The sequence below is a fragment of the Exophiala viscosa genome, assembly GCF_022695815.1.
Source record: "Exophiala viscosa unplaced genomic scaffold EDD37scaffold_4, whole genome shotgun sequence".
NCBI lineage: Eukaryota > Fungi > Ascomycota > Eurotiomycetes > Chaetothyriales > Herpotrichiellaceae > Exophiala > Exophiala viscosa.
The window spans coordinates 215,741-234,706 of NW_026944356.1; the positions used below are offsets into that span (position 1 = coordinate 215,741).

General features: G+C 51.5%; 5 protein-coding genes across 5 annotated transcripts; 2 read left to right on the forward strand and 3 right to left on the reverse strand.

Annotated features, from left to right (window-relative positions):
* Positions 1–131: 131 nt before the first annotated feature.
* Positions 132–2,547, forward strand: EDD37DRAFT_354966 (uncharacterized protein). Its single transcript, XM_062811817.1, has one exon. It carries the CDS (start codon positions 385–387, stop codon positions 2,221–2,223), a length of 1,839 nt encoding a protein of 612 aa, XP_062670567.1. The 5' UTR covers positions 132–384; the 3' UTR covers positions 2,224–2,547.
* Positions 2,548–3,893: 1,346 nt separating this feature from the next.
* EDD37DRAFT_627721 (uncharacterized protein) lies at positions 3,894–6,982 on the forward strand. Its single transcript, XM_062816391.1, has 2 exons — positions 3,894–6,887; positions 6,954–6,982. The coding sequence occupies exon 1, from the start codon at positions 4,076–4,078 to the stop codon at positions 6,506–6,508; it is 2,433 nt and encodes an 810-aa protein (XP_062670568.1). The 5' UTR covers positions 3,894–4,075; the 3' UTR covers positions 6,509–6,887; positions 6,954–6,982.
* Positions 6,549–7,422, reverse strand: EDD37DRAFT_354943 (uncharacterized protein). Its single transcript, XM_062811816.1, has 2 exons — positions 7,033–7,422; positions 6,549–6,979 (listed from the first exon to the last, which is right to left on the reverse strand). The coding sequence occupies exons 1-2, from the start codon at positions 7,042–7,044 to the stop codon at positions 6,590–6,592; spliced, it is 402 nt and encodes a 133-aa protein (XP_062670569.1). The 5' UTR covers positions 7,045–7,422; the 3' UTR covers positions 6,549–6,589.
* Positions 7,423–12,057: 4,635 nt separating this feature from the next.
* Positions 12,058–12,567, reverse strand: EDD37DRAFT_649027 (uncharacterized protein; the record flags this gene model as incomplete). The annotated part of the gene is made up of 1 exon (XM_062818095.1): positions 12,058–12,567. The coding sequence occupies one exon, from the start codon at positions 12,565–12,567 to the stop codon at positions 12,058–12,060; it is 510 nt and encodes a 169-aa protein (XP_062670570.1).
* A 2,918-nt stretch (positions 12,568–15,485) lies between these two features.
* On the reverse strand, positions 15,486–18,752 carry EDD37DRAFT_355122 (fungal-specific transcription factor domain-containing protein). Its single transcript, XM_062811819.1, has 3 exons — positions 17,461–18,752; positions 17,046–17,414; positions 15,486–16,992 (listed from the first exon to the last, which is right to left on the reverse strand). Exons 1-3 carry the CDS (start codon positions 18,660–18,662, stop codon positions 15,726–15,728), a joined length of 2,838 nt encoding a protein of 945 aa, XP_062670571.1. The 5' UTR covers positions 18,663–18,752; the 3' UTR covers positions 15,486–15,725.
* Positions 18,753–18,966: the final 214 nt, after the last annotated feature.

An 18,966-nucleotide genomic window follows, 5' to 3' on the forward strand; every position in this document is an offset into this window, starting at 1 on the left:
CTACCAACCAAAACATCAATATTTTGAAAAGCACGGGAGTGAAGAAGTCAATGAAAGGCAGTAGCGGACAGAAACGCGTGACGACTTTCCCCACGACACCACAGCACGTGACGTGCTCGCATGACTGCCCTGTGTCTCACAGCCTGCAAAATGGGCAGCACAGGGCAGGGCGGTGCTGACATTGTTGAGATTGAAATGCTACGACAGCCTCATACCGCGCCATCTTGTTTCCTCGTGACCGTCTACACATTCTTTTCCACCCTGCGATGATTATGGCAAAGGTCACGCTCTCGTCACAGTCATAAGTCGAATGACGTTACACTTTCTCTAAGCTGCATTGAATGCTGCCGCACTACCATCACACTTCGATGTCCATATGGATTGATGACTGAGAACAAGGCACGGCGTCCACCTGTGGCGCCCAAGCCGTCATTCATTCAGCATGATGCCTCTACCTTGAAGATCTCTCCTGCACCTTCACCGGCGGTACGCGGCGCATCACGGGCATTCGTCCCCGGTTCGGTCAAAGCACCAAGCCCCAGCTCACATAATCCGACTGCAGGAGCCCTCCTAGCCGCAACCCTTGCAGCGAGCAAGAAGCAACAGCAGCCACAGCAGTCACAGCATGATGGAGAACAGAACACCCGGCTCAATGGCCCTGCAAAACAGGAACTACTCTCAAGCCCTCGTGGTCGCCCGCCTACAGCCGCCAAAATTCCTGTCGCGGCAGCGAACCCTTCCTCAGGCCATCCTACTCAGTCCCAGCCTCAGCCGCATATCCCTCGCTCTACCTCCGCAGTTGCAGCAGTTGCAGCGTCTGCCACAGCGTCCGCGAGAAGAAGTCCTGGTCGCAGGCCCCAGATCACGAGAAATCCGACAAGCCAGTACCTGAAGACGCCGGAAACATCGCAAGAAACAAGAGGACGATCGAGCAGCATAAGTAGCAACAGTGATACCTTTTATTCTCTGTCCAGAAGTCCGGACGCACTTGCAGGAGCGGTTGCTTCGATGACCCCTGCTCCTGTCCAGATTCAAGATGCGGCTGAGGATACACCAAGACAGGATCTGGGGTCAGTCCCGCGCTTGTCCCTACGATCCTCACAGACCTCACTTTCCTCAAGTCCTTCTCCTTCGGCCGGCACAATAGCTGCTGTCACGGCTACTAGAAATGCTGCAATTGCGGAGGCGACGAAGCGAGCTCAATCGGAGTCGGATGAAGTGGCTCTAAATGGTCGGGGCCCTTTTGACATGGAACACTCCGCTCGCCAGATCCTTGGATCGACCTGGCCACGGGTTCGGGTCACTCCACCGCAGACTGACTCTGAGAGTGAAACTTTCCGAGCGCGGCGGGAACCATCTCGCAAACCTCTCCCAGCTCCAGCTCCCCTACGACCTAGCAGAGCAGCTATTGTCGCTCAAGAACACGCAGCCTCTGCAAGCCAGGACGCTCCGATCCTTGATGTCCGCACAAGATTGTCAGCTAGCTCCCTGGCGGATGCCATGGTCGCGTCTTCCATAGCAGCACAACATACTGGTTCCCATGTGGGGTCACGATCCCGTGTGGCATCACGATCGAGGGGATCTCCTCCGCCTATACCCCGGCGGCGGTCAAGATCTGTTGGTGTTTTTGAAGCCCCAGCGCATAAACTACATTTTCCAGGTCTGAGGAGCGAGACGCCACCACCTCCTCCAGAACTCAAGCCTCTACGTGTCCGGCCACTGAGGCACACAATGCGAAATCACTCTCAGGAAGAAGAGGAGGAGCACGACAAGCGCAAAAAGGGTCATTGGACGCGGCACCCCAACAAGCACCACGAAGGAGACCGCAAGCGGTGGCGAGACAAAGTCACAGAACGAGAAAGGAAGAGGTATGAAGGCGTCTGGGCTGCGAATAAGGGCATTCTTCTTGACCTTGACCCTGAAGCGTCTATATCTGGATACAACAAGGATGGGACGCCCGTCAGCGATTTTGTTGCCAATGTCGTTGTGCGGGATATATGGGAAAGAAGTCGGCTACCAGGGGACGTGCTCGAAGAAGTCTGGGATCTTGTTGCGCGCCCTGGAGCAAAGGCACTCAATCGGGAGGAGTTTGTGACTGGCTTGTGGCTGATCGATCAGCGACTGAAAGGACGGAAGTTGCCTGTAAAGGTTTCACCAAGTGTTTGGGCCAGTGTTCGGCATCCGGCTGGCGTTAAGATTTCGAGCAAGGCTTTACAAAAATAGACCTCTGTGTGCAAGAGGATATACCCTAATTCAATATGTTTGTCCTTTGCATACTAGCGCCCGTCTGGAGGTCTCCCACACCACATGGAGGCCTGGTTAGGTCACCGAAGGACGAATCCATTGTTCAAACATCTTCAGCCTTGCTGTTGCTCGATAGTGGAGGAGCCAGGACTGACAGGCCATGGATGGAAACCTGCAACATATACCTGCCTCGTTTAATAGGTCTCGCCCCATGCTATCTTCCACGGATACGACGGGGGAAGGCCTTTTCGGGCATATCAGGACTCAGGATATGCACGCACAGCTCGGACCGCCGGTCTGGTTTGTCGATTCGGACATTTTATCAATCTCGTGTTCATATTCTTTCGACGTTTCAGATTTATAAAAGTATAGACCGTTTTCTCAGCAATGAGAACGCTGATCAGCACCGCGGTTATGCACCCAGGATCTATCTTGGGCAGCTTTGATGTTTCATGCCGTCACCCAGACAAGGCCGATCAAAGGTGAAGGGGTCTTCGCTCGCTACGTTGACCTCGTGAGCGTCACTAGCCCAGCGTCGGTAAGGCAAGCTTTGGCCGGGCTGGTAGGGCCGGTTGAACCTCAAACAGCTGCGCCGATTTGGGGTCGAAAAGGGAACCCAAACATGTTATGGTGCCACGTTGCAGGAGGCCTTCCGGACGATCTGCAGCCGGCAAGCGCTTCGGCGAGCATGGAGTATGGATGAAGTCGTATTCTATACTAAGGATAGAAAATGGAGGAGCACAAGAGTGGAGGGAGAAAGGCCAGAAAGGGGTGTCATTTGACGCGGCTCTTTGGTCATTTGAACCGCACCTGCCAGAGCTTTGCAAAGGTTGCAAGAACAAACCCGCTCCATCCAAAATCATCATTAATCAGCTGAAATGCATTAATCATTCATCGTCGAACATATGCTCTGGTATCCGACATGACACCGCTGGAAGTTCTCGATCTCGTATGAGCGCTTTTCGAGCGAAAAGGAACCACCTCAGCTCGAAGCACGAGAGACTCTTTCTCTGACGACGTGTAGAACTGACCTTCCGCCAGCCTCACCGATAGGCTCCACGCGCACCTTTGCAATCCGGAGAGTCGGTACCGAATGCGTCATCGTACAGTACCTACCTGTGCCTACTTATAGCCATCGAGCTCTCTCAGATGGGTCCGTCTTAATTTCTCCAACTGCAGGGGTCCGCATATAATACTACACAACTACTTATATCTAAGCGCTGGTCGACCATGACCATGACCTGCCGGGCGCCAAAGCAACGAAATCGACCTACGAACTTCGACTATCTCGTGTGAAGCCATCATGGATCGATGTGTTCAGAAGTGCTCGTCGTTGACATTGGTGCCAATGGGGTTCTAAGCGCGACTACACGATATGGCCAAAGACGCTTGACTCTATTCATGCTGGCACCATCATTCGCCAGAAACCATCGCTTCCTGCTGAAGGGTATGTTCTCCGGCCATACGTTGACCGTATGGTATGCGAAATGACCCTGCCCTTGCATTGCCACGCCGTGTCGAAGGCCCGGCCCTCGTCCTTGGGGTCGGAATGGAAACCGGTGAAGGTGCCATTAATACTCACGGCCACGAGGCTGTGGAAGGTGGGTGAGAGAAGGGAACATCGTCGTCTACGCTGCTCATGTTTGCGCAGACCTTCCTGTTGCTTTATTGCTTCCTTTAGCGGCCTTTTCTATCTTTTGCTATTGTCCAGATCTATCGATCATGGGTGACTTACCACAATAACTAGCCAAGCTGCCTTCCTTCCAGGTCACCGGAATGGTGACTGACCTTGCACTTGCGGTTCGTCATCCCTACAGGTCGGACAGACACGATGGCAGATCCTCTGGATCAGTCCTCCAACATCTATCAAGGGTTTTGGATAGACTGGTCGAATAGCAAGACATGGGGCCTCACCTGGACACTATCCCCAACGCATGCGATAATCTTGACCAATTCGTTGGCCTTGTTCGTCAGCATCACGGCGATACGACTGTGGGACATCATCAGATATATGCTGCACCAGACAGGCGCCTCGCATCCTCCAAATAAGGCGACTCCGCATCTCCGTAGCGAGCAGTTCATCCTGCGAAATGCAGGCTCAAGTTTGGCAACGGCAGGGCATATGCTGAGCTTGGCATGTAGATCCAGGCGGAGTACGAAGCGACGTTCTCTTCGATCGTACACTATTGGGCTACTCGCCTTGATCTACGCAGCTTTGTTTATGACCGCGGGTGTGTTCTCCAACAGGGCCATAAGTGCAGCATCAACGAATGGTGGTTCGGCAGTCCTAGCCAGGAGCAAGCAGTGCGGAGTATGGAACCAGACATACTTCAATATTGTCAACTATGAGGACTGGTCCGATGAGAACGAGTTCGGCTTATACACTCAATGGCAAGCGAAACAAGCACACGATGTGCAACTGAGTCTTGAATATGCTCAGGAATGTTACTTATCCCAAGCATCAACCCAAATATTGGCCCCTGCGAACGGGCCAGCACCCGCTAATGCCTCTTCGTTGTGCCACACCTTCAGAAGTCCGAAACTCACCTGGAAAAACAGCACAGGTTCTTGTCCGTTCGAGCCGCGGATGTGTCAAAATGGATCTAGGGTCATCGTTTTGGAAACAGATCACATCGACTCTCATGCAGACCTTGGCATCAATGCGGAACCAAGAGATCGTCTGCAATATCAGCGCAAAACGACATGTGCAGTCATCAATGGCGCAGGTCTTATCCGTGGTTGGGATGGTACAATAGTCAACAGTTCGGAGCCCAAGCCCTCTTCACAAAGCGCCGCAGCATTTTTCGGCCCATCGCTTTACAAGGACACGGACTACACATACGCAGTCACGAATTTTGCGTCCTTTTACGATAACTTTACCGCGCAAGTGACACTGCCGTACCAACTGGACTCTGAATATGCCCTAGGACTCGCTGACCCCCAGTGGACATCGAGCAATTTCGAACCCATTCCGGAGCTGGTGCAAACTGCAGCCGACTTGACACTCTTCTTCCTGAGCTTCACGGGCATGTATCTGGGACCGATTGACGATCCATGGTTCTCTGCTCACCAGGCACATAACTTCCCAAACCCGCTGTCCTTTTTCGAACAGCGGTATGCCTGCGACGCGGCCATCAGTGCATTGGGTTGCACAGAGCAGCACCAATTCTGCACCAGCAATAATACCTGCACCGGGTACCTGGGTTTCGATCAGGTACAGAATGTTAACAATTTCAACGCAGTTCTTACCCCTAAGCAGAATGCTACCTTTGATCGAATCATACGTGCCGTGGCTGCTTCGACCGTAAGCCACCTTGTCGAAAACCTTGCCTTGACAACAACGCCGATGCTGGCAAGCAGCGTAACCGTAACTGGACTCTCGGGGGCTGTTGTATCGCAGACTTTGCCTGACAATCAGTGGGAAACGGAGTTGACATTCTGGTACTCGATCGCGATGGCACAGCTCCAACGCACCGTCGTTGAGTGGGCCACAGGGCAAATTGCTCCAGACCCACCATTGTTCGACATTCAGTACTTGCTTCCTCCCCAACTAGACCAGGACAAATGGTTCTGCCAGAGCTTGGTGGTTCCATCGACTGTTTACCAGTCATTCAGAGTTCCAGCCATCATCTTGGTTGTCGCCTTTGGGATGCTTGTAATCGTTCTCAGTGCGATTATCGAGCAGATAGCAGCCCCGCTTCGAAAGTGTCTCGGAAAGACTCCACGACAGGATGATTGGGAGGACGATAACATGCTAGGCATTCCGCGGTCCATGATACAAGGGTTGGGGGGGTCTCAACGTATTGCAAGGGACAACAGTCATCGGTCAACATGTCGACGTTGCAACGCAGATAGAACTTCCCAACTGCAATCTAGTCAGCGAAGTCTTACCAGCCATCGAAACTCTTCTGAAGTGCTTCCAACAGATGACCCTGCATATATCTCCATGGTGGGCGGGTTAAAATCTCCAAAGGCCGACCCTCAGACCAGGCTTGATCATACCTCAGCACAAGAATCATGGATAACTATCAACCTTGGAACTCCTGCTTCCGCAACTTTTCCTGAATTTCTTACGGGTGTTCTGGGCGGACAGCTCGACAGTGACGCAGAGGGCCGCGAACCTAGTGTGGTGCATTCTTCCCTTGGCCGGCATTCAAGACATTTACACCATGCAACCATACCAGCATCATGGACATCTGATCAGGATGAAATTGCCCTTCAGGATTTCACACGGCATTCTGACAACGCTCATACTACAGTCTGAACACACCAAGCTGAGGTGTGAGCCCATGCATCGAAGAGGAGAGACTGGGAGGGCCGATTCATGACGGCGAGCAACTGAATCCTAGCCGAACGCACTCGGCCTCGGATGGTGATGCATCGCACCGAGGACGATTGGTTCATTGGGTGTTTCAATACCCACCATTCCCTTGGATGCGCCCAGCACCACCGACGGCCCGGACCTCGAGTTCCTCCCTCTTGAAACCACCAGTGCCATGAGTACCACTATTGCCACCGACGCCGCGATCCTCAAGCTCGTCCCGCTTGAAGCCACCAGTGCCGTGAGTGCCACTATTGCCACCGACACCGCGATCCTCAAGCTCGTCCCGTTTGAAGCCACCAGTGCCGTGAGTGCCACTATTGCCACCGACGCCCCGGACCTCAAGCTCGTCCCGCTTGAAGCCACCAGTGCCGTGAGTGCCACTATTGCCACCGACGCCACGATCGACAAGGTCTGTTAAGGTTAGCATGAAATGCCAGAAGCACCACAAGGCATGTGTCTCGTACCTGCGGGAGCATCGATGGGGTGGGCAATGACTGCTGCCGCCATGAAGGCGAGAAGGATGGTTATGACCTTCATTGCGAGAGTGGCGATAAATGTTGATGGGAGACTGTGGGGACGTCTGAGTCTTGGTCGATGGTGGAATAAGATCTTGACAAAGCGTGGTACACTCTCGTGGATGTGGAGTCGATGTGAGTTGTGGAGGAGGTCAGTCGTTCCAACACAAGACTATGGTGCGACTATATACTTTGCAATGTTAGCGACTCATCCCCTCAACACCATGTGGTTGTGATACTAGCACAACTCGAAGCGCGCGATAGAGGATGGAGGATCCCATCACAGCGATCAGAGGTGACCGCGCAAGGCCAGTACATGGGGACGCGTGCTTTGGTCTTTGGATATCAGGATGAGCGACGGCATCGATGACTCCTCCTTCAGGAATGTGGCTCGCTTGTCTTTCTTCCCAGTGGCAGAGCTGGCGCTGTCCATGACATTCGGCAAGCATCAAACTTCATGGAAGCGCTCGACTGACGACAAGTGAAGACCATCACGGGTTCGAAACGAGTTGCAGTTCAATAGACGTCGAGATGGCAGCAAACGGAGCACACTCAGGAAACGAAGAGGGGTGACCCCTGGTTTCATGGCCACCAATGCTGGGTCTTGACAGCGGCCATTATTGGAGTATGCTACCCCTGCCATAAGGCTGACCCCGTCTCCTGAGAGTTTTCCAGCAAAAGCATGACGCTTGAGATGAAAGAAGGACTTTTGAAGACATCAGGGACAAGGAGGTGGAAGGAGGGTGAGTGCGGATGTCACAGGCAAGGTACTTGTGAGCGACTGTCCACACCGGCCTATCGCAGGCGAAGGTACAAGCGCGGGTGCCAGCCTCGCGACCCCCTCGAGGAGATTTTCACGTTCTGTGCTACGAGTTACCAGGTTCTGTTGCACATTCGAATGGCGCGAGGCTTGCCTTTCTGGAATGCCCGCACCACCTTTCTCGAAAGGCTCGCAACACGTCGCAAGATCCGATTTCGAGGACCAATATGTGGAAAGAGATAGCCTTATGATGAACTGGTGGTACTGCGATGACCATGAGATGGAAACAAGTGTTTGAGTTTGTTGTTCCTGAAGGTGGACAGAGCGATCCTGCTGGTCAAAAAGATCCAGGCACGTCGGAAGTGCCCTTGGCCCTGGACCTATGAGGCTTGGTCAGGTACGGGCTTGGCGCGTTCAGGGACATGGTGTGTTTCACCTGAGGTTGAGGGGCGTCCCGCCTTTAGCGACATCGCTGGTCCAGGTGCTTTCTGTCGCCCACCCAATCTCATTTAGGCGCCCGGCCCACTGGCCCTGGACTTTATCGAAACATCACATTCCCATGGCTCTGCGCGATGCCGCTCAACATAGCGGTGAGGCGCCGCAAGCTGCTTTACTGTGAACAAAATGAGGTGCCCTGGTATCACCTATCGAACACGGCTTGCAGAGGTGGCGCGAGTTGTTCCGAGCAGAATGCGCGCAAACAGCGCCATTCCATATCCTCAACATTTGCGAGGAAGTTTAATGTGGAAGCGCACACGTCAAGCACACCATCTGGTCGACCATATGTGACCACCTATGCATAATGCAGGAAATGCCAGGTTGCGACCTACTAGTCTGCTTCAAATTGGACGTCACCTCACTACATCACCGCTGCATCACATAATCCGGAGTCCTCCTCACAAACTCCTTTTCTCTTCTTGCTTTTAGCCTTGGAGCGAGGCTTACTTGTTTCGGATCATTCGGCGGCAACGATGAAGATGTTTGAGGCAGCAGGAGATGTGTCTGCAGATGAGCCAGGAAAGAGTCGGGCAAAGACTCTCGGGCTGCACTGATGGTCACCATGTTTAGCACCTTGTATCGGATGTATCCTGCCTTACCTGCTAGCAGATCACAGTCTCCTTTTGTACCATGTCTCACTTTCCCAGTCCGATCTCCGAGCACATCACATCACTCTATGGAGCACACATCGGTCGCTGACTGTGACCATGGCTCGTTTCAACCGCACCTTTCACGCCTTCTCTTTCTAAGCGCTGTTATTTGACCTTTTACCTAGACCCCTGGAGTTCCTTTGCTCTCGTCATTCACCACTCCTGCCAGGTCAGAGTACCGTGCCTCCGCCGTCTCTCCTTGTACCTTTTCGGCCTCACACAATGCTCGCTGATGTGCTCCTGGACAGCTCTGTCAAGTATCGGGCGATTCGAGAAACGCACGGCAACACAAACCACTGCCACAACGAAGGGTTGGTGAAAACCAGGCCTGGACGGTACTGCTCGACATCGAACAGTTCTCGTTTTTTGATTGACGTCGTATTCGACACTATGGAAGGCTTCAATGTCCACCGGTTCGGGTGTTTGGTCACTCATCATCCAAGGAGAGACCATGCCCGCAGGCTTCAAATTGCTCAGAACACAGGAAGATCGCGAACATTCAAGCTGACCTGGTGATGAAGAAAGCCATGGATCGGATTGAATGATATACTGGCCCGACTTACCGTTCCGACGTCGTCACGAAGGAATCATGCTGGGCATCGAGATAGTGAGATACGGGGAAAATTCTGCCTTCTTTTCTGCCTACCTCACAGGCTTTGCGTATGATCGAGCTCGTCTGTGGACAGCGTGCCTGCAACGTTGCGAGCATAGACTTGTCGATGATGAAAAATTCGACCAGCAATCTAGATTTTGACCAGCCCAAGTACTCATCGGCCACCGGATTTCTCACGGCGTCGTGAAAAATATCCATTCATTCACTTGATCCCGTGATATGCCCATCGTGGATGAGGCCGTTGTCACTCACGTGTTTTGCATCCTGTGAATAGAGGGTTAATATATCAAAGTCGCGGATTTCTGGTCAACAATCTCCCTTCCAGTATCCGACCTCTTATTCTCCTCTACTATGTTACTGAGTTAAAGTTGGAGAGACGAGTGCGTTCCGCCCCTCTGCTGCGGCGAAATCTCCCTTCCAGTATTCGACCTCTTATACTCCTCTACTATGATACTGAGTTAAAGTCGGAGAGACGAGTTTCGAATGCAGATAAACACCTGTAGAAAAAATTCCTCGCAGAGTTTCTCGACTCTCCCGGGGTTCGAGTTTTTGCTCCTGGGGCTGACTTTTTGCGTGAGTGAGAGACTTGGGAATTTGACCAGGCGGTGATATCGACTTTGTGTGGTGAGGTGAGGCAGAATGTGAAGTAGTCAGATGCGAGCGAATGCCAAACCTGGGGAAGACGAGGCTGAATCCAACATTGTAAAACCACATATCGTCCTGTCACGAGGATTGGTTGGAATTCACCGATGTCCATGTCGCTCATCATATAACAAAACTTCATGCCAGGTGTTATGGAAGGCGAGGCAGGCGTAGAAAGGCTGGTATCAGTATCATTCCGCCATAGTCGGTCGAGCGATATCATATGAAGAGCCACGTCCCGCTTCCGGAAGGGCGTCCTCGCAAGGTATCGCCTTGCGAGCCTTGCGCAGCGAGCTGACCTTGCAAGGGCGGTACCATGTTAGTCACAAGTCATGCTCATCACGACCACATTCCGGATCTCGATAACTGCACATGACCTGCCATCGCCCTGGCATGCAGCATGAATGGAAAGTGTTCAAAGTCCCGCAACAGATCTCGATTCACTGCAGAATAAGATGCACCGAAAAAAAGCAGGAACGAAATCCCTCATATTCTGTACCTTTCTCTTCCGCAGTTCCGGCTTGTTTTCCACAAGGACACCAGAAGAATCGACGAGTGGCGAGTGACGGAGGACATATCCATCTCCGCATTTTTTGACAGGACCATAACCAATGACGTCGCGCATGGTCAATCAATCCGGTCGTTCCTGATAAGAAATCTCTCAGAAATTCGTGGTCACAGGAACATACTGTAAGTGATGCAAGTCATCGCATGCTCAGATCCAACACGGCTTTGCGGAAGTCACGGGCACTTGCGGTCCTTGTGTCGAATACTATATCCTGTACCATGTACGTACACAGTAAGGTCGTTTCACAATCTTAGTGTTTGATTTTGGCCTTTTTCGAGCGGTGGAGGGTCAAGATAGGGCAGAGACCAACGTCTTAAGCACTGTGACGTGCTCCCAATGGTTTGTAGATCATCGTAGTATCTGTCAGAAATACAGTTTTTTCAGCTGGAGCGACAGAGTTTTGTCCCTGTCAAAGGAAGTTGTATTCCGAGCTGCGCCGCGAAATGCGACCACAAGTGGGTGCGTCAGGCGAGCTAGGCGAACACTTTTAGGCCAAGCGATCGTCGGCTGCGGCATTCCAGCGTCGATCATGGGGAAAAGATACGGGTACGTGATCATCCGTCACTTGCGAATTTTGCGAGTGGGCAGCATGATCAGTGGCGATCGTCCGACCACGAGTAGTATTCCTGAGATAACTGGTCCTCATGACACTTGTTGATTGAAACATCCGACAGTGTCCGAGGCTGTTGAGCTTGAGCACGCGACATGTGCAGCAGACAAGAACACAAGGATTCGTGGTACAATAGCCAATAAACATTCTGCGCAAGTAGCTTACAAGTACAACCAATGGAAAAAAGAATAAGTAATACCAAAAATGGTAAAAGTGTGATCGAGAAATAGTAGGATTAGATAATGGTCCGGCATACCACCTTGACTATATACAATATTTGTTGATACATGTAGCCAGCATACCAAGTATGCTACATCTCAATTCTTCTTAAGTGACTGTGCACAATGCAAGCACATGCTGTCTCAGGCTGGCATCATGATAGCCACAACTGCTGAGACTGCAATGTATGCATATTGAGCGTTGTAAATGCTCCAAATATAAAGGTCGTATGTGTCGCTAATATGAAGGTCGCTCAAGATCATGATTTTGGACTCGTGGTAGAAATTCGTTTCTGATGATGGCTTCTGTCTTCGCAATCATCCATTTCGTGGCGTAACTTCGTAACAATTCATAGAGATCGTGAGTGGGATGGGAAAGGGCGTTTCAAAGCCGTCCCTAGTCGTGGAGAACATCTCAATCGTCTTCACCAACCTCAACGGTCGTTTCTCTGACAATCAAAGGTCGGTTATGCCTCCAACTTGAATCCTTGACTTCGTACTGAGATGGTGGTGGTGGAGGTCGTTTTCTGGGACTTGACGATGTGTTTGTTGCAATATGTTGTACGATACCAGCGTTGATTTCGAATGATTTGGCGTTGGACTGAGCGTTGGTGATGACAAGAGCATCGTCGTCAACATCGCCGTCGTAGATGGCGACTTCACCGGCGTCGTCTTCGAGATCCTCCTCCGATGAATAGCTGTCCTCAAATGGATCTGATTCTTCGTCGGAACTTGAGTCGACGACGACAGTCTCAACGGGTTCGGCGAGATCACGAGACCATCGACGAACACTGTCGACGATAGAGGCGTGGCATACTATCCGCCGGAGATCTGGTGTCTGTCGTCGACATTCGGTGTCAAGTTTGAATTGACCAAGGTGATAGACCTTGTAGGCCGTTATGGCTGGGTTGTTGGAGGTGAGCATCTTGGGAGTACTGCTCGTAATATTGGTGGAGTGGTAGATCATGTGTTGCGAATGTATGTGTTTGTTGTAGTGGGATGTATAAAGGATTGGAATAAGAGGCGAATCCAGTGTGTATATATGTCTCTCTCACAGAGATTTAATATTTGATTTCTCAGTTGAGTGGAAACATTATACCGGGAAAGCAACAGTGGAATGAGCAGTGCATATGACATGGGGGCAGGATATATGAGCCATGGAACCCATGGAGACCGGCGGGATAAGGTTTCCAATTGACAAGGAATCCGACAAGTGATCATGACCTGACGATCAATGCCCCGGAAGATGCGGCCAGCATGGTGCATTGGTGCATGGCGTGGGTGTCGCTTTCGCTTGGAGAAATGGCCCGATGCAACCTGGTCAGTGGCCAGGGAAATCCTCGTACACACTGGCACTGGCACACATGCGGTAGTGGTGAGGTAAGCATTTGGTGAGTGATCGATCGGCCCAAGTATCAAGCGGATAACACACCAATATTCAGCCATTTGTCATGTACTTACTGGACACTGGACAGCATACTCGAAACCGTTTCGAGCAATAGTCTTTGATAGGTCCTGGCCTGGCCTGGCCTTGACTGCAGCCATGTTTGTGTTTCTTGATTCTTTGAGTCTGCATAAAGTGAAACCTGAAAGCAGGTCAGGTACGAGCATCGTAATCCAGGAAAACACAGCCATGAGGGAAAAAGCAGGGAAGCGAATAAATGGGGTAAGCACGTGACTTGGCAATATTGGTGACATCACCACAATAAATGTGAATATCGGCCACCACTGGAACTATTTCGAATACTTTCTCCGGTTCATAATTCAATATCATATCAATATCAACCAATACTCGTACACATCCTCAAAGATACTCGTATTCGCAACATGTATCCTCAGGTAATATCGCAAGCGAGTCTCGCACTCGCAACGTCCTTCGCAACAACATCCCTATCCGGCTCAACTTTTCGCGAGGACTTCCCCAATCGTGTCAGCAAAGTATGTTATACGAGCATCAGAGATAACATGCACAGCATGATTACGAGTCCTACCCCTTTCTACTAACCCATTCTGCGGGATGCTAGGATAACCACAGACGCACTCACTGATCCTTTGATGACTTATCATTCCGTTGTTGCCCTGCCAGCAATGCACAGTCAGGCCAAATAATCAGGCCCCTTGCATAAGGAGACACGCCTAGACCCGACTTCCCTCCTCCCCTACCCTGGTAGAAGTGTACCTGATACTCCGTATACGAAGTCAACATGCGAGAGCGAGATGGCACGCCGGAACAGGCAGTGCTGATGGTACTGTTGACTCAGCCCCATGACAGTGCAGGAGGAATGCATTGCTGTGTCAGCAGGCTTGACCAGCACGCCTTGTCAGCAGCCCAGGAAACCGAACTTGGGGTCGTAAGTGTTGCCATTCGGGCATCCTTCTCGAAGTCTTTCTATTCCGCACTCATTTCGAGCAGAAAGTGACCCTGCAGCGCCCTGCAGCATCTGAGAAACATTGTAACAAACCTACTGGCTGTACCATTAAAACAACATTCTCACCTACAGAACTTGCGCGGATTAAGCAGCTTGCGACAATTCGGTACCGCATTTTGGAGCTGAACATTGTCTGGAAGCGATAACCAGATATCACGTCAATTCAACCTAATCGAATCGACAACAATGAGTATCTGTGTAACATACCAACACTTGAATTCATCACTCCCGAAGTCTATGGTACGAGTATTCCGACTAGAAAATGGCCCCGCGGATTTCCCTCGCAAAATATCTTGCGCCATCGGCCCATCGCTGATCCGGAGATCAGCCTCCGGATACTGTGTGGCAGACGTCCCACTGCCAGTGTCAGTCTCCCACACTCCCACAAAACCGCTTAAAACACCCGGAAGAAGCCCCCATGACGTCGATCACGAGTAGCGCCCCTTCACTTCGTGGGCGTCGCAATCGTAGCATCACAGGGCTTTTCACGCCCAATCAGCAGCGTAGGCTCTTTCCTCGAGGCTACGACTGATGCAGGCGATCGAATCAGCATCACAGGCTGTTTACTCCGGCCTCTCATCACTGAAGGCCTTGAGATCGAATCTGCTAATGTACATCTCAGATGTACAGACTGTTAACTTAGCGTTATCCCCCATCTTTGCTACCTAAACATCCGTCAGTACGAAGTACCCTGACTGTACGTACCTACACAGTAGAATTTCTTTACTACCGGTACGTAGTCGCCATAGTGCCAGTAAGTACTGGTCATCACTCCCTGCCTATCGATCATTGACCGGGAATTCGCCGTACTGCACCCTTCATAGACTCTGAACATACGTCAGGGAAACGGCATGGCAGCGTCTTATCCAAACCTAGACACAAGCCATGAGAAGCAAATGAGTACGAGCATTCAAGGGGCTCAACTCGTAAACTACTCCCAGTGGTGACGCCTTCCTCGACTCTATATCTCCATATCTCGCAAAGACATCGTCATTCCGCAAGATCTGGGATGCTAAAGGGCAGTCTCCATCGTTCAAAGCGAAGACCTTCATATCAAAAGAGTGCGAGTATCCAGGGCTGATCTCGTAAACCACGACCTCGTACTGTGCACCTTCGACCCCATAGACTGCGAAGACATCGTCACTCACGAGATGTGGCATCTGATGTGTCTCCATTTGTGTTCCCCGGCTTTCCTGCACGAGTAATGCACGTGGAGTACCTTACTTGGTGGAGGTAACTCGTACAGGAAGGCCATCACCCGAATGAGACAGACAGCCGCCAGATCTGGAGATGACGACTGGATTGAGACTGATGAGGCACACTGAGTACCACTACTTGTATTTCGCACACTACCACTACTTAGGTCGTACCTTTTGCGATTACGAGGTATTGACAACATCAAGCACGTGTGAAGGTGATAAACCCGGGGAAAGTGTTCGAGCACGTCAACTCAGCCTCCGCGGCAATGCTCTACACAACTCTCGGAAGCCATATGAAGAACGTATTGTACGGATGACTGAACCCATCTAACTGACTCGATGATGGTATTTCGATCTTTCATTATATCCATCCAAACCATCGACTCCGTGCTATTTCCAATCCTCATTTCCCTGTCCGTATCTAATTCTCATCCCTCACTTTCCCACGCGTATCATTAATAGTACATGTCATCATCAAATGCGCCATTCTGAGCCTGCTGACTCTGTCGCCGCTTCAAATCCAGGCCGGGATTCATTCCCATACCACCCATTCCACGACGGTTCGGTTTTACACCGGCACCATTACCGTTGGTAAAGGTGCTGTTGCTTCCAATGTTGCCATTGCCGTTACCGTTGGCCATGCTGGTACCGACCTGTCCGCCGTACACGTATGGCGGACTGGTATCATAAGAGGTATACTGCTGCATACTCCCCCCATTATATGCAGGTGAACTGTCATTCGTGTTGACATAGCTGCCATTATTGACGGTGCCCGACCCATCAGTACCAAAGAAAGACAAGTCCAGCGTTCCCCAGTCCTGTTGTGGCTCGACCCAATTACCAAAGCCCATGGCCAATTGGTTCTGGTCCTTGAAGAACCAGTCTTGCGTATCTTCGATCAAACTGTCGACACCTCCAAAAAGTTTGGCGGCATTGGCTGACGACATCTGGGTGCCGGATGCCGCGGTCGAAGTTGTGGCCAGTCGCGCTTGATGAGCGTTCCACGCGTCGTGCTGTGCTTTGGTCAAGTACGTCGAGGACCGGACGCGGTGCGCATCACGACTGAGATCGGCGGCCGACTGAGGCGGCATCGACAAATTACCTGACGAGCGACGGGTGTCAATGGTTTCGGGCGGTGAGGGCGCCATGGGTACCGACATACCTCCTTGGGTTTGCGGGATCATCATCATCCCATGTCGTTGTTGCTGTTGGATATTTCGAGCCATCAGATCCGGAACAGGTTGAGCCTGGATGTGCTTGGCCATATGACCCATGGTCAGAGGTGACACAGGTGAGCCCGCTTCTGCGGTGACTCCCCACTTGACTTTGATACGGGTATAAACCATCTCCGCCTCCTCTGGTATATCGATATTCCACCGGTCGGCACAGATGCGGAGGACTCGCAAGGTCCGTCGAGCGGCTGTCCAGCACTCTCCCATCTCTTCGAGGTGCTTGATGCCGTGGACAATGTCGCGTCGGGCATTCTTGTCTGGTAAATTCAACAGATGGATGGTACATGCTGAATGGACGATGTATATGGCGATGTTGCATATTTGGCGCAAGCCATGCGTTCGCTTGTACAGACGGAACAGTTTCGATACTGCACCTGCTGCTTGTGTACAGTACTTTCGGGGCGAAACGTGTGATGGCAAAGGTGATGTCGTACGAGTGTATTTCAGGAAAGGTCGGTAAAGGTGTATGTATAATAATTGGAAGAACATGCTGCAGTACGTTTAGTCCCAGTGATTTCGACCACACAGAGGAGCAAGACTTACTGCATGAGAAGCACCTGAGGGAGTTGGCCCTCCTTGGGCTCCATTTCAGTCGGCAAGCCTTGCTTCCAAGCTTCAAGCCTGGTGTGTAGATCGGTCAGCTTCTTGAGTTCGGCCTGTTTAGACAGAGGTTTGTCCAGTTGTTGTGGATTATAGAACGAGATTAAAAGATCACTGGAGATCTCGGCAAGTTTCGACAACTGCAAAGCCACCGCCCTTGTCCGAGCTGGTTGCGCGTGTGCTTGTATGATCCCGGAGTCAGTGTACGGTGACCACATCTCACTGTCCTCGGAAGGAAACACATCGGGCCTTTTCACCGTTATGTTTGGTAATTGTAGTTGAGGCTGTCGTCCGAGATAATTCGACCAGCATCTGCCAATGTCAGTAGTGTACCAGTTTCCAAACCTGTAACACTCACTTGTCGAAGAGGAAGCATCCCCAGAACGTGACCCGCCTTGCGTCAACGTCCTCATCCGTCAGTCGAGAGGATTCGTTCATAGGCTGCGCATCGACGTTCAGCCCCAAATCGCCAGCCATTCGGAAACTCATGCCACTGTAGACCCAGCCCTTGCTCTCATGGCCACAGCCGGCCTCTCTCACTGACATCAATGCAAGCGCTTGTACTGTACAAAGTTTTGCATTGGCAAATTCGTCGTTGTCGTACAAGAGCCGCTTAGCCTCCGCAAAGAAGTGGTCACCGGTGGTTCCAGAATCATCCGGGTCCGCTCGCGCAGCCGGCCGCGACGAGAAGTGGCAGCCAAGCGCGAGCATGACATTGACCAAGAGCGGCGAACAGTACTGCGAGGTTTGTCCCGTCAAGAAGTCTCTGTAGAACAACTCCTTGGCCAGCGTTGTGAAGAAAGCGTAATGCCAGCAAAAGTACATGTTCATGAAATGAAGGATGTCATCCTTATTTTGTGTAACTTTCGTCCATGACAGAATCGCTTCCTCCTTGGGTCGGACAACGGTCTTCTCTGGTGGAGAAATGCCGGTGCCTCCGTGTTCGTAGTCGTGAGGGAGCCAGATCAAGTTCGATGTACCACCAATAAACTTGACAGACCCGTCCAACATCAAATCACCCATCTTACCTGACAATTCAGCCTCGAACTGTGGAACCATCATGTCGTCGTTGTATACGGGTGAGTCCGCACGATCGTCACCGTATCTCTCGCCCGCCTCTATACTACCAGCCAGTTCTTCGAGGCTGTCGCACGTCCGTATCTGGCGAACCAAGTCCAACACATCGTCCTCTTCGGCATTAAGGATGGCCTGTATGAGCACTTGTAGCGTGGAGTTCTTCGTCTTGGAACTGTCCACATCTTTCTTATACACACCTTTCCGGCGGTGATCGGTATGAGGCGCATATTCACATTCCGTCAAATACACTGATGCACATGCCGCGCACTTGGGGAGCATTCCATCGCATTTGGATTTGCGCTTTCGGCAAGCGATGCAAGCTGTGCTCACACATCGTCGTTTTGTCGAGGCGCTGCTCTCTTTGTCTTTGTTCTTGTTCTTTCCCTTGGATGGGGTTTGCGTAAGGGCTTCTGTATTCTCCGAGAACTCTTGTCCGGCCGAAGACTGTGACCTTGATCCTTCTGGCTTCACCTCGGCATCCATGGCGGGGTCTGGTATCGAACGCAGGAGAGTTTTAATTGTGTTAGTCTTTTGCGACCTTGCAATGGATCGCAAGAAGGCGGTGCTCAAGCATCGTCTCCTTCAATCGTAGTTCTGGGTACACTGCGATTATCTCGCAACGGCACGTAAGGCAGGCGCTTTCGGAAGACTACTTTCGGTGTGGATGGTAAGGCCTGATTCTGTGCTGACCGGCGAGCTGTCTTTCTTGTTGGACAAGGGGAAGTTCCGTTATCGTCTCGACGGCGGGGAATTAAACCAAAGACTTGGTTACGCAAGTGTTCCGACT